This window comes from Mycteria americana, chromosome 1 (genome assembly GCF_035582795.1).
Source record: "Mycteria americana isolate JAX WOST 10 ecotype Jacksonville Zoo and Gardens chromosome 1, USCA_MyAme_1.0, whole genome shotgun sequence".
NCBI lineage: Eukaryota > Metazoa > Chordata > Aves > Ciconiiformes > Ciconiidae > Mycteria > Mycteria americana.
The window spans coordinates 133,432,087-133,447,787 of NC_134365.1; the positions used below are offsets into that span (position 1 = coordinate 133,432,087).

General features: G+C 36.8%; 1 protein-coding gene across 4 annotated transcripts in view; it reads right to left on the reverse strand.

Annotated features, from left to right (window-relative positions):
• The window catches only part of POLA1 (DNA polymerase alpha 1, catalytic subunit), a 208,341-nt gene that overhangs the window by 113,588 nt on the left and 79,052 nt on the right, over positions 1–15,701 (reverse strand). For all 4 annotated transcript variants that reach the window (XM_075520887.1, XM_075520905.1, XM_075520897.1 and 1 more), the window contains 4 exons: positions 12,600–12,805; positions 11,173–11,305; positions 9,453–9,584; positions 7,263–7,437 (listed from right to left, as the gene is read on the reverse strand). In XM_075520887.1, coding sequence (XP_075377002.1) covers positions 7,263–7,437; positions 9,453–9,584; positions 11,173–11,305; positions 12,600–12,805 — 646 coding nt within the window. The remainder of the gene's footprint in view (positions 1–7,262; positions 7,438–9,452; positions 9,585–11,172; positions 11,306–12,599; positions 12,806–15,701) is intronic.

The window sequence follows — 15,701 nt, forward strand, 5'->3', positions numbered from 1 at the left end:
CATTTTACAATTTTTAACCACGAATAAAGATTCACAAAACATGAAGAAATCTTCTTACTTATCTTCTTACGCAAGATTGCTTTATAAATAAAACAAGCACACTGCATTATCATGGGAGTATGCAACAGAACATTTTGTTTCTGAGGAAACCACTCCTAACGGATGGCTTTATTGTTATTTTCTTCTTAAGTTACATTGAAAATATTTCAATAAAAATGTGCATTGTTATTAAGAAACGGTCTTTAAATCAAAATGGCACCATTAAAACTGAAAACAGAGAATAAAAACCCCATTAAAGAAATGCGGGTGCACTGCTATTACCAACTCCTTCAAGTCCGTATACAACTGCCAACTCTGATTTCAATGCAGTGGTCGATTTCATTTTGGCTCAGTGGTTAACAGCATGTAGGTTTCAATCTAATGCAGTGGTTAAAATTCAGCAGCAGTATTTAAAACGGCAGCGCTGGAGACAAAATGCTTTATTTTTGATTGCCAGAACTCAAGATTTTAAACAAATAAATACACAAAAGAGATCCTAAAAATACTGATTCAACCACAAATAAGTAAATAAGCAAGCAAGCACGAAGTTCACTGCCCTAGGAATAAGACTGCCAAAGTAAACTTAATAAAAATCCACGGGTTTTGTCATCCTTTGTCATGTGCAACCTTTTAAAAGTCCATGTATCCCATTTACAGGTTTTTTTTGTTAACTCTAGCAAATAGCACATGCTAGGGGGAAAAAAAAAAAATTAATCGAATGAGCATGTAGAAGAAAACGTTCAGAAAACTATGGCTTACTTTATTATTAAGAAGAAAAGATCAAAGAAAAGCACTTTAAAAAATATTTTTAACAGAGACCAATTAAGCCAAGTGCCAGATTACCATGTATTAACCCATACCTTGTGTAAATTTCAAGAACAAATGTAATAATTGCTATAGAAAGAGCAAGAAAGATTACAATAGGAAGTAAAGCTAGATTTTACAGTTCTTCTTAACCTTACTATACAGTACCAGGAAACTTAAAGACAATGTTTGGGAACAATATCCAGTTAAACTAGACAAATATTTTTGCACATATAAAACAGTTGTGTTATACATGCAGATATAGATTGTCTTTACATAAAAGATTTGATATGTGTGACTTTACTATCGCTATTCTGAATTTGTTTTGCAATCATAAAACAAATTCAAGGACAAGGAAAAATTCCATTGCCAAACAAGTTTATTTGGTCCTCAATAGAACAGGAGTTTCATTAAAATTTAATCAATCTTCCCAAATTTAATTTTATCAAAAGAAACAAATGTCAATGCATAAAGGTAACAATTCACCTCCAAGAGGTTCTTAAACTTTTAATACAGTTCTCTACTATTCATTAAAAGGAAGAGCAAACAAAGCAAAAAACATCGCTAATAGCTTATTTTACACTCTAATACATATGGTACCCCCCCAAAAAGACTGTGGGGTTTTGTTTGGGTGGGGTTTTTTTCTTTTCTTTTTTTTTTTTTTTTAATGGGTTGGTAATATATTTGCTGTTTTGGAAAACAAAGAGTGTATTCTGCAACACACGGGTGGTAGATAAAAGGTTTAGAACGGGGACTGGAGTTAGTATTAAGATTTTGCAAAAAAATCAACTAAGTATGCAGTAGGTTGGATCTAAGACAGTAATGGTGAATACAAACAAAAATTTTCAGTTTACTCTGAGTTCAGAAGTGGAATGAAAAAACATCGTTGCAACTTTCCGATACAGATGCCACTAAAGTTCAGCTAGAAATCTATCTTTGGTCGTTTCCCAAAAGGCAAATATAGAGCAAAGTAGTTCACCAAATAAAAGATAAAAGGAGATAAATTCTGGTCTTCAGACAACTGCAGTTTTCCAATATTCAGTCAAAACCAATGACAGCAAATAAGCATCTGGACATTTGGTAATAATTTAACAGAAAAAAAACCCAAGTTATTCATTGGAAGAATTTAAATCACACCTGCCTCTGAACTTTCTTAGCTGTTTTGGCTGGAGAAAACAGCAGCAAAAAAATATTGTGATGATTCAAGTGTACATCTAACTTTTGGTATGCAAACAGCCCCAGTGAAATCAAAGGGACTACAAATCAGGCTTTTAAAGAGCATGCCTACCTTAATTGTCTTGTGGAATTGGGACCTATTTTATCTATTATCTCCTTTCAGGAATAGTTAGTTGGTTCAATTAATCCATTTCAGCACACTAACTGGTATCCTCTCGGACCAGGTCACACTGGTCATTTACTCTGCTTGGTAAACAAAAACGGAACTATCTGATGGGTGGCGTAAAAAAATAATAGCTGGTTTTGGTGATTTTTAAATGAATAGGATGAGAGTAATCAGAACTTCTCTGAACTCTTCTTATTTTTCCATGACATCAAGAAAAATCCAAGGGACTTCGACTTACTCTGACATGAAAAATCTTCAGAGCTATCATTAAATTACCTGCACCACAGGTAAGCTTTCCAGCCTCACCGAAACTGCAAGGTGGCATGCATGACAAAGAAACGTAACATTAAAAATATGCTGATGAACCTAGCGTGACAAAAGTAAATAATAAAACTAAGTTCCAGGACTTGTTCCCAAATTACTTAATAGAATTATTAAAACATTTACTAACTAGCAAGCAAAAGAGGTCACTCAAGAAACTGAAAAAAGGCCGAGTAACTTTTACTAATCGCAGCGTTTTAAAGCTGGCATTTCTGCAGAGCGTTTTTACACGTCTCCTACCCCGGTGCCCGCACCCTCCCCAGGGAGCAGAAGCGCGGCTGGAGCGAGGCAGGAGCGTCCCAGCGCCCCAGCCGCCGGGGAGACGTTTGGCAGGACGCCGGCCGGTTTCCCCGCGGACCGCTGAACAAAGCCCGAGGGCTTTTCCCTGGATTTCGTATTTCAACCGCAGGTTAGTCGGGAAGCACGGAAAGTTTCCCCGCCCGTACCTTTGCCCGTTAGACATTTTGTGAGAGACCGGGAAACGGCATCCCGTGCTGCCACCGCGAGGCTACGGCCGCGCATTTCAGTCAGGGCGACGCGGCGGGGCCGGGGCCGGGGCCGGGGCCGGGGTCGGGCCCGGCCGCCCTCTGAATCTAACCCGGGGCGGCCAAGGCCTCTGCCCTTCGGAAACGCACCCTGCTTTATTTTTCTCAAAGAGATCCTCCTGCGCTGCAAAGCTAGTGTGCCTTCTGCATGGGGTCCTTACAACGGCCTCTTGCGCAGCCGGAACTCGCAACACGCTTTAGCAAGCCTCAGTTTCTGAGCAGGTCTAGCGCGTCTCAAAAAATCCCAGCTAGACCACAAACAGCAAAAGCCATATACTTTGGGGTTTATTACTGAATTGTCATGAAGTTTCGCCGTTACTTTAATGTTAATTTCCATCATTCTCCTCTCGCTTCACTCCCTAATGTGAGAAAACCCGTAAAAAAGACAGAACCTGCTGTAATTCCTGCGTGCCCCAAGGAGAGCACAACTGTCCTGGTTTCTGTCAGGACAGTCAGTCAGAGTAGCTGCTAAATACCACATTAAAGGGACCTATTAAATGGTAAATGGTAAAAGAAAAAGAAAAAGACAGTATCTTTAAGGTGGTGGTGGGTTTCCTTACAAGGAGCAACTACCATGCAGACACTGCGTGGAAGGAGGAACCGGTACTGGGAAGTACTCTTAATTAAGACAAGCCTCATCAGGACCCAGTAATGACTCCCTAAAATTAGATAGCCTTCCTAAGAAATGCCCAAATGCCAAGAAATCTGCAGAGCACCAACATGTGCATCCGCCTGTAAGGCAGCAGCACACATCTCCTTCAGAAGACCGTGACACAGTCTAGGACAGCAGTAAGCAACTTCCATAATTTAGAGAAAATGATGTTAGGCAGTAACAGCTACAAAAATCCCATGGTTAAATGACACTGCTTCCATAATGTTTAGATACTTTTGACAACACAGAAATAAGATGCGATTTTTCTTTGAGACAAGGAGCAGTATTTATGTATCAACAAAAAACCCTTACTTTAAATACATTTAGAGAATTGTTCTGCCAATACAGTTCTTTCTGTTTAAAAGCTATAGGTATCTTCAGGATGAAGTAAGGTCTCCAAGCATTTAAGAACAGATTTATTGAATGATATTACCGATCAGATCGCACACTTTACTTAGTTTCAGAAACCCTGACAATCCTCATCTTGTCACTGCTTTTCCTCGAGAACGTCAAGAAAAAGTGAATGCAGGAGTATGCCCATGAGGTTCTCGTTTTTAGGAACAATGAATTTCCATCTCTCAAAGGCTAGGCAGACCTCCTACAATGTCCGAAAACAAAAGGCAATTTTCAGCTTGATTCCATAGTGCATAAATATGATATTTAAGGAGTTCTCTGCAATTTTTAGGTGTGGTTATTTGCTTTTGTTCTTCAGCATCTAAAATAGCTTAAAATAACTTGCTTTGAGCACAGACAGAACAAAGAACTTTTCATCATTTTGATACGAGCCAAGCTTCCCTAAGCAGAGCTCAATTTTATCTACTTGGCCTAATGCAGTGACATGTCAATGAAACGTTCACTTTATAAAGAGATTCTGTTAAATATGAAACAGAGATCGTTTTTCTGTAACCAGTCTCCCTATACAGACACATACCCTACGTAACACAATAAATCAGATCAGGCGGTGGAAGACACACACAATGAGAATGCAATCAAGTTTTGGCCCACAGATATGACACTTACATATCCTCCAGAACACCAGCTTTCTTCTTCAGAACAGAAAAATACGCTCTCTTGCAACAAGATAGGAAAAAGGACAAGAATTTGGATGTGTAACATGATGAAAACACTAAGCAAAAAAGCCCAACTTAGCAACACAGAACAGTGAACAGTTTTCATGTTTGCTTGTTTTAGCAAGCTGGGCTCAAGTATCTTGTACACTTCTGTATCTTGTAAACTATTTTCAATTTCTTTGAAACAAAACCACTTGACTATCCCTCCAGCACTGTTAAAAAAAAGCTGAAAAGTAACTTCGGTTTGCAACGATTTGTGTATGACTGATTAAGTACTGTATATGAAGACCTAAGTAGAGCAGAAGTTTTGAAAAAGACCTGACTTCCCCCAAGCTCAATTTAAACATTCCCAAGAAAACAAAGCTGGAGAAGGAGATAACATTTTTACAGCACAGCAAGGTCAAATTGAACACATTTCAGCTCTAAGATTGTAACAGATACAGGTTTTCAGACTGACAATTGTGGACTATTAATAAACTCTCAGCTGCATGATGCTATTATAGACCACAAAAGAAATTTTCATCTTGAACGTACTATAGTACAAAAAGCAGCATAGGCATTTGCAAACAGTAGATGCTATCAAGTGGCACACAGTTCTTAAGATCTGGGCACGTAATTTAGGTGCCTGAAGGGAGCCAGTCTTTTCTGAAAATCCAACCTGTTGTGAATAATGAACAACTCTGAATTTGAGCTTAACTCTACAAGGCTAACAATCTTTGCCAAATAAAATAAATTAGCTTCAGAAATCTTTCCTGTCTTTCACCTAAATGAAGTACAAGTTTACCGCCTATTTTAAACCGCTTCAACCTAACCAAGAGTGCTTGACCTTTTCAGTCAGGCATACCACATAGTCCACTCTGTCATCAAGGGAAAGTTGTATACCAAGGCTCTGCCACATAAACAAAATGATTTGTATGGTCAGTCTGCATGTGTGAAGCAGGGCTGACACCTCCTCAAAGCACAAGAGCTGTTGAGGACACATGGCAATTTTTTTTTTTTTTTTTTTTTTTTAATACGGACAACTTGGAAATGGAGATGGAAAAAGCTGCATATTACACAGGCTGTCTTGGGAGGTGAAGATCTTTCATAGTTATCACCCTTCTTGAGAAGCCACAAGACAGGAACTTACTTGCACACATTTTAAGTGCAAACTGCAAGCTCACCGTGAGCAGAGCCCACTGTTAGTAAGGAAGCTACAGAGAGGCAGTGTCCCAGGTAAATGGTCCTGAAGGCAACATGCTGCTGGTTGGTTTTAAGTGACTAAATCCTGGATCTTGGCCATTACCTAAACACAAGATGCTGAGGACTAACTCTTCCTTTGAGTGTTCCAAAATTCTGAACAAAATAATTACAGGAAGTTCAGACCTGCAGAAGACATGGACATAGCATCAAGCAGGAGATTATTAAACCGACACAGTGCAACACTCCCAAAAAAGTTTTCTTGTGGGAGAGGACAGTCTTGTAAAGAACTCAGCAGCCAGCAAAATTAACAACTTTTTCTGAGTCCTTGAGTAACAGTTTTAAAAATAATGAACTAGATATGGGATACAAATCACAAAATTTCTGTTTATCAAGGAGATCAATCATGTCTGTTGGTGAATCACTTTTAGGAAGGAAATGACACTAAAAGGATGACACACAGAGCATTGTATTTTCCCAGAAAGAGACCTGATAGAGCTGTTAACAATTTTTCAACACCTATACTTCTTTTCTAGGTAAGAAGCCTAGGGAATGGAGAAAACAAATTTTCAACACCTATACTTCTTTCTAGGTAAGAAGCCTAGGGAATGGAGAAGACAGAGGCAATAGGAGTTGGGCAGAAAAATCTCAATTCTAATTCCTTTGACATCCTCTTAAGAGGAAAAACAACTCTAACAAGCAATTCCCCGTTGCTCATTTGAATAAAAACTGGTGATTCTGTGGATCACTAGCATTAGTCACTTTTTTTATAGCACTTCTTTTTTTTTTGGTCACTACAGTTCTCCATATGGAGCAGGCAAGACTGTTACTAAGGTTTCTATTATCCACTATGTCATTTCTAGCAAACAAAAGTCTTCACCTACTAAAAAATCATATTCTTTCATTATAATGATGACTGCTTTCTCCCTGGGAAGATACTAGAAATGCTAGGATTTCTCTCTGGAAAAATGCTAGTGCTGGACACACGCTCTAGAACTACAATAGTAACTTAAGAAAATCTCAAAGACATGCAATAGTACTGTCATTTATGAACAGTAAATTTTTGCAACTCTGAACAAGGATTATAAGATTAAGTTCATGTTAATGAGCACCTTCTGAAAAACGGTATCCTACAAAAGTCATAGAAATACACTTACAATCCAAGCTGCTTTCTATAGACTGTGTAACACAAGCTATTGTTCATCGTAAAAGGACTGACTTTGGGAAGCATTTCTGTTAAGAAACACGGATTAAAATGTCTCACTTTGACTCTTGTAATTCTTTAAATAAACTGAATTTAGAATACTTACCTAACCACGTTGCAATAAGAACAGAATCAATTCCCTCTATGGGCTCACATATTCTAGCAACTACTGGATGTATTTGCTGTGACAGGTAGTATTGAGTATCAATAGTAAGATTGTCTTGCTTTTGCAACTGTTCTGGAGCATATGCTCGCTGGCTGGCACTGAGATCTGATCCATCCTAAGACAGGAGACATATACGAAACAAAGTGTGAAAAAAGTAAAATCCACATTCAGTCTATACAAAGGATTATGCTTCAAATATTATGCATTAATACAAAATTGTTACACAATCACTCTCTTCTGGTTGATTTATTATGCATCCAATACAAATCCAGGAGCAGTAAAAAAAAAAAAATTGCATTGCTGATGCTGGCATCAACTAGCAAGTTCAAGAATGTAAATCCAGCTTGTATTATTGCAGCCTACACGTGCAAATCAGTAAGAGTAGACAGAGTAAACAGTCCCATCTGTCAATTCTGAAATGCACAATGAAAACACATTGTAACCATCAGCTCAGTTAAAAATACGCGGAGGGCATGCATTTTGGATTCACTTTGTACTAAACTAGCATTATCATTTTGCACAACAAGCAAATTCTAAGTCGTGGATATCAAAACTATATCTGTTTTGCTAGGAAATTTGTATTCTTTGATTCTATAAAGAAACAGATAAAATGAACGGTCAGAGAATGGCACGTGAATAAATGACAGAGGCAATAGTATTGATTTGAAAGAGCAAATTCTGAAATATTCGGAAATACTGAAATAAACACATGGTGACATTTCAAGCCAAGAGAGAAACACCACTTGGAGGTTAGAGTATACATTACATTCTTCTCCAACTTGAAAGAGGAAGATAAGGAGAAAATAATTCAATTTGGGAAGGTGATAATTAAATTGAAAACAGTATTCATGGAGGAATTAAGTATCAACTCTAAGAAGATGGTACTCTGCTGGAAAAGGTAATTCATTCACTCTGTAAAAATCATATTCCCAGTCCACAACTACACTAGGAAATTTTGTTTTTAATGTTTGTCAAAAGTCTTAGAGCAGAACTTAAAGTAGTATTTTAGCAAGCATCAGTAACAGAAGTAAACCTTAATGGGGGTGGAGGGAGGGAGTACCACAGCTTATTTTTTGCTAAGTACAGTCTCTTTTTTGCCTTTTTTACAGCAAAATAAAACTAATGCATTAACATATGACACCTTCATTTTTCAGTTAAGACGAGCTACTGGCTTCAATAGGGTCAGCAACCACGGACTGAAAACTCATCACTAATAAAGACAGACTGCAAGCCATTGGTCCCTCCTACTCCTTTCAGACAACTTAGTATTCAGAACAAAATTAATTTAGGACTATTCAGCTCATCCAGCTGCTTTGCAAAAATAATTACAATGCAATTCCTTCAGCTCCCTTCTTTCAACAAGTACATTCTTCTCTTGTATTGTGCCATTGCTCAGCCGTACCCATAGCCCAGCTCTCATAAGTCTTGGCAGCTTCGTCACGCCAGGCTAAGAACTCTCAATTAAATAAAAGACCAGTATCTTTCAGTTTTTAACAATGAAGGAGCTGAACTAGCGGTCCACTGCAGAAGTCACATTGCCAAGTTTGGCATAAGAGATCCCTTGGTCCATCTAATCCAACCTACACATTTTTTTAATAGCAAATCCGAAGTGGAGTATATATTTGTGAGATAATGATAAGCATTTATAAGATAAACACCTGAAAACAGAAAGTTTCTCAAATTCCCCAGTCTATCCAACAGAGGTACTGCCAGATCCAATGACTATGAATTGAAAAGATACAGGTTCAGACTGGAAATAACAATGACACTATTTAACCACCACCACCAATTAGCTTTCCAAGAATGACAGGTTCTTCACCTGGAATTTCTTCTCCTTAAAATGAAGACTGGATATTTTCCTTAAAAATAAGTTCTAGTTCCAAACAGAAATTAATTCAGGGAAATTTTATCAGCCACTATATGGAAATATTCAGATGAGCTGAGCTGATCACAATGGTTCTTTCTGGCTCTATAAAACAAAATTTAGTACAGAAAACTGTCTATTTTAACCTATAACATAATCTCACTACAAAGAAATGCCAAAACAATTTTTCCAGGAGTTGAGTTGGTTTTCTTTTCCATCTCTCAAAACAATACCTAGTATTTAGCTATAAATAAAGACATTTTTACCTGACAAATGATATATGACACTGTATCTCCTGCCTTCACCTTTCGGCCTCCTTGAGAGTTTATCCACATGGCAACATGCACATGTGGCAAGCTTTTTTTGTCAGGATAATCCTGTGGATCTTTTGTCAATGCCTAAGAGATCAAAGGAGGAAACAGAAACATAACTATGAGAAAAGTATTTTACTTCAGTGATGGACAACTCAGAACTTTAAGAGAAAAGATTACACAGTAGCTATCTTCATCCATCTACTATTTACAAGTACATTTGCAACACAAAAAAGTAAGATGAAAAAATTGTAATAAAGGTGTTTTCCAGACATGAAGGTCTAGGTACCAGTCCTTCATACTTTAAAAATGTTATTATTAATAAAATGAGAGGACGCTTTTACAATTATTGTCTGAAAAATGCATCACATTAAAAGCACAACAGTTCAAACCAGTTACAGATATAATGCAATTGTTTTAAAATTAAACTAAATTGAAGATGAAAACATTAAGCAAGATACAAAAATACAGCCAGAGATTACCCTCTTACCCCTGTACCTGTTCAGGTCATAAAGTAAATCTGAATATCAAGTAGTTAAGTGTATTTAACAAGTTCTATAGCAAGAGGATACAACTGGACTTAAGTATTTCCATGTATCTCGTACTACTGAGATTCCACAATGAGTTTTTCCTTTACATAAAATAAAATGCTACAGTTAAATATTTACCATCATCGCAATTCTTAGAAACAACTTACACGTTTGACTTCATAGTGAAATACATTATTTATTTTTTTCCAAAGTAGTAAAACAGAGGAACATTCAGCATTTAAAGTGAAAATTATTCCATATATATCTTTTACTGGGATACTAAGTACTCTTAGAATATTTGTATCTTTCCGTCTTTTTTTTTTTTTTTAAGTCAACCATGAAAAATCACTGATTTCTCTTAACACTCATATGACAACCTGAACACATTTCTTAACTGATTGATTAACACAGTCTTACAGAGTAGACAGATGTCTGGCTGGCAAAAGAAAGAGACTTTGGATGGAGCAAATTTAGGAAATCTCTTCTATTAGAAGCATGAGGGGGGCATGTAATAGCCAATTCATTAGTGAAACACCCCCTAGCAGCAGGGGGAGGCTTCTGAAGTTAAAAAATACAGGTTTCATTGAGGATTCATAAAAATAAACCAAAACCACAATGCTGTTTGCTAAAAATCCTGTAGATAAAGCAGAGTATTTTACTTCTTGCTGCAGGAAAGTCTTGAATGAGATCTCAAAAGGACTATTACCTTTCTTCTATGGAGCTTTGAAGGGAAATAAACTAACAATAGTATGCTTATATAAAAGAAAACAGAACGTTTGACACTTTTCCATTGCATTCTTCAGTTTATGTATTTTAAACCTGAAATATAAGATAACAATTTAGGAGAAAACTTCTCCTGAAAGCATGAGCTCTCATGTCATTCTCAAAGTGCAGAATCAGTGGGGAAGACAGCAGGATGGGACAAGACTAAGTTATTATTTTGAGGAAGCAAGACTGGCCTCCAACCCTGCAAGGTATTTTTTCTCATATTGCAGGTTCTTTGCAGTATGTTCCATGCTATTCAGTATCTAATAAAACTCCTGATATTTCACAGCATCATAAGGATTAAAAGATTTTTATCAGCAGTCAATATATTCAGGAACAGTAAAGTTTCTGAGACAGAAAAGAGATGAGACATCGTTTACCTTGTTTATTTCAAACTGATTTACTGGGATCTGGCCATTGATCACGTTTTCTCCAATTTCTACAAGCCGCCTTTGAATATTTTCCACAATTATGTCTCGGGGCTGATCAGAAAGAATCTGACCAATTATATAGCTGTAAAAACAGTCCAGAACTGAAGAAAAGCTTAAGACACGCAAAGCAAACCCATTACAATAAACACAATCCCCTCTTCCCCTGGGTTACCTCTAGAAATTAAAGAGCCTGAGGATGAAGTCTGATGCAAAATTTATAGAAATTTGCCAGGATATTTCATGTTGTGTTTTATTTATTTACTTATTTTACTAAAAGCAAATTATTGTAAATAGTTCTAATGTTAAACAGTGATTTGGAATTGTTGAGTGCAACTGGTTTCTATTTTCTGCTCCCATTTCATTTTGCCATTTATTATTCCACAGCAGGTATCTCAAGATGGGGGAGAAGAGAACATACCAAGTAAGCAAAGCCTTGCCTATTTCTGTAAACTGTGGTTGGAAGATCTGCCAGCTGCAGAAGAGTTAGTCACTAAAGAACACTCTCAAACATTTGTATAGCTTTAATTACTAATACATTCCTAACTTGGAAAAATTTGCTTCTATTATGATGCATCTTTTCTTAGAAAATGCAAGTCTTAAGAACAGTAAGCAAGTGTGTGGTGTATTTTTACAGATGTAAAAAAGTATTCATTTTTTGATACATTTGGACCACAATTTATTTAAGTTAAGTTTTCAAGAGGCAGTACGCAATATAAGTTGAGTCAGCCCCTAGATGACCACCTCTCCACTCACTCCAGTTTTCTTTCTACAGTGCTAAATGTATTATTTCTATTGAACTTAGATAGACAATTAATGTCTATCTGTGCAATGACAATTAAAAAAAATCATCAATCCAGTATCCATCATAATGAAGTATCAGAAGAGTCTCATTTGAAAAATGGAAGAGAAACAGTCTTGGTGGAAGGGATCATCTCCTCAGGCTGCACCCAGTGCACCTCCGGCTTTGTTAGAGGATGCTGGAAGAGCTGACCACCAGCTTCTTTAACCACCTCTGGAAAAAAAATCTGACCTAAAACCTATGACTCTAAACACTGATAGCGCCTACCATTTTCACAAGATTTCAGCTGTGGTTTATTAAACTGCATATACAAAACTGCGACAACTCAAATGCACAGCTTCCACAGAAGACGCAAAAACAGTGAAATTAGAGACATTTGGACTTGCACAAGTATAATCTGTTACCAATGCCAAAATATAACACTTATCATCTCCTACAAAAATCAGTTAAGGTGCTCTAACACTGATGTTAGTTACCAATCTGCGCTGTTCAGGAAACAGCCATGCAATATCAAATGTTTATGAAACATGTACTGTTTAAAACAGAGCAAAGAGGACAATGCCACAAAGAAACTCACTTTCCAGTCTCTTTTGCAAGATCACACCAGTCTCTTCGGACTATATCCAATCCTTTCAGTTCTTGTTTAGTTACGTATTTCCCATCTCCTGTTGGTTCCACAGTCAGAGCAGCATATTTCTTCTTCTTTAACAGTAGCAAGGACTTAAAGATTCCATCAATGTCGATTTCCAACAATTTATAGAGCTTGTTCACTTCACTTTTGATCTGCAAATGCACCAAAATTAAAACCAAATGCAACACCTTAATAACTATGGACAAATTTAACTTCCATCTAGAAGTGTATCATTCTTAAGTTTTAAAACAAGTAACATTACACACTGTGTGTTTGTTTTAAAGACTCATCAGATATTAACTGTGAAATTAAGTACACAGTAGTAACTACAAGCTACTATTAAAATTAAGGTTCACCCATTGGCTTCTTCAGGATTTGCAGCTTGGTGTATCTAACTCCCTAACAAAATTAAGCAAGGCAGAGAAGCATGGGACTGAATGTGACCTTGCAGATAACTGTCTCCAGCCCGTTTTACTAGGGCAGCTACTCCATCTCACCTCTCACATAAATTAAGCAAACAAGGGATTTCAGAGTAGGGATCCATTTACTAGGAAAAGATAAGAGACAGTCACTTAGACAGAATATGGACATTCCTTTATAAAAAAGCTACCTTGCAAAGGCACTTCCCTTCCCCTCCCCTCCCCAAATGAGGGCAGGGAGGGAGAACTATGACTGCAGACCAGAGCTCTGTGTGTGTATGTTCAGGAAAAAACATGCACAAATGGGCACGTGTTTATTTATACCCTTCCCCACAATATGCCTACTTTTTCTATAGCCTGATTTCTTTGAGAGGAAAAGGTGCCATTTTTATACACACAGGCTATGTCTTACCCACATGCAAAAGCTCAAAATTGCACTTGATGTGTTGTCTTAATATAGTAGCAAATATCAAGTGGCTCCACATCTCTTACCTCTATTCTAAGCGGACAGAAGTGCAACAGCTGAAAACAGCATGTACCTTCAACAACAAACTTCAGTTCTAGTACACATTCACCCACCTACTGGCTTGGCTAAGTTTCCCACTTGGATTTTTCTTTCTTCATGCATTTTTACTGTACTTTCTTCAACAGAATATCTGCATATCACTCCTCAGACGTCCTGTTCTGTCTTCACATGTTCTACTCTTCATTTTCTTTCCTCTACAGCTTTCTTTCCCTCTTGATTTTCAGTATCTCCCTATCTACTCTTAGTCCTCCATTATTTCCAGTTCTCTTGTCAGAGACCACCAACTACTACGAACTATCCTCATGCCTCACTGAAATTTTACATAAAGTTCTTTTGCCATCTAACACATACCCTCCCTAAGACAGGAACAGTACTTTCAGCATAAAATCTCATTCGTTTTCTGTCTAGCTTTAGGCCCACATTTCCAACTTTAACCAAAACTTGCCTTACGAATTTTCCATGTATATGCGTGTATTTAATTTTTCTTACTTAAATCTCCATTTTTCCTGTTGCAGGAATTATCAATGCTTTTAATAATCTGGGTCTATCCTTAGAGTTTTATATCCCTTGTATATTTCTAAATTATGAAGGACATTATGAGGCAAAAACATTTTGCCAAGAGGTGCATATTTTGTTTGTTAAAGCACAACAGTCAAGTAATTCCTCTGAACATTTTTCTGCTATTTTTTTAAGTCTTTTCAATTTTTTTTTTTTATGTCATACTAACCAAGTGCTGAAAAACCAGCAACAGTGCAGTATTGAATGTACTGGCAAATCTGATTCACAAGGATGCACAGAAAATGCGAAGCATATAAAATTCTGCTGAGTAATGACTAAAAGGGGCATGGATATAAATAATGGGGGGTAAAGGGTAGGAGCAAACATAACCAGAAACCTGTGAGACAAGGCATTAGATGGGAAAATTCAGAAAGAAGATGAATTTTCTCCAATAGAAAAAAAAAATTAATCTCTCAGAGGAATGCTTCATCACTGAAGACAACCTAGAAATTCACACTTTACATCAGAACAGGGGTACAGATGCTAACTGCTCTCACAATAATTGTTTGCATTATACCTGTGTACCTCCCATACAGTCTACTTTTGCTTTCATGTATCATGAATGCAATGTAAATATCCCCCATCTCTGAACATGAAATTTTGGGGAAGAAATTATTATGCAATAGAACACTTACATTTCTTAGAGCATTCCTCTCAACAGATACAATTCTCTATCCTGAAATTTGTTTATATGAATTATGCAAAATGAGGAAAACCTAAATTATAATAGAGTTTGCAAAAGTGTCACTATCAGTTTCTTGAGGAATAAACAAAAAAAAACCAAACAAGAAACACAAGAACTACTTTTTTATGTCACAAAGAATATTGAGAGCCACAACCTTCACAATTGTGATGCTAGGTTTGAGTGTGTGCTTATTTACAGACATAAGTTTATTCACTTTTAAAATCAAGTACACAAGATGAAAACATTACTCAAAACATGTCTGTCTTGTTTTTTTTTTTTAAACCAACTGATATAGGATACAAAAGTATATGGGGAAAAAAAGCCTAAGATTTGACTCTTTTTAAGAGTCATTAAAGAGGTGACAAGTTCAAAAACCCACCTATTCTCTCAGTAAGCCTGAATCAAAGTCAGAAGTATTTAATCTATGATGATGAAGCTGTCAGACTTTATAAAAATTAACTGTTCCTCTACAATGTTTAGCCAGCAAATGGGAGTACAGGGACAAAAACCAAGCCAGAATGAAGCCACACATACACACATGGCTACAGTAAGATTAAACTTTCTTATACACTACTGGATATAGACTTGAAATGATATATAGTGTTGTATGTGGCAAACAAAAAAGAGAGATTTCTTTCTTCCATGCCATCAGCCCTCCTGCTACTCAGTTATGACATCACGATATTATTCCTTTTTCCATGCTCCTAAGATGCATCTACTTCTCAAAGTACCAACTTAGCATGAAGGCAGAAGTATTCTAAGAAAAACCAAAAAACCCAAAAAACAAACAAACAAAAAAACCCCAAACCCCAGAATCACTCTTGCCTTAAAATCACAAGACTTTTGTTTAATACTATACT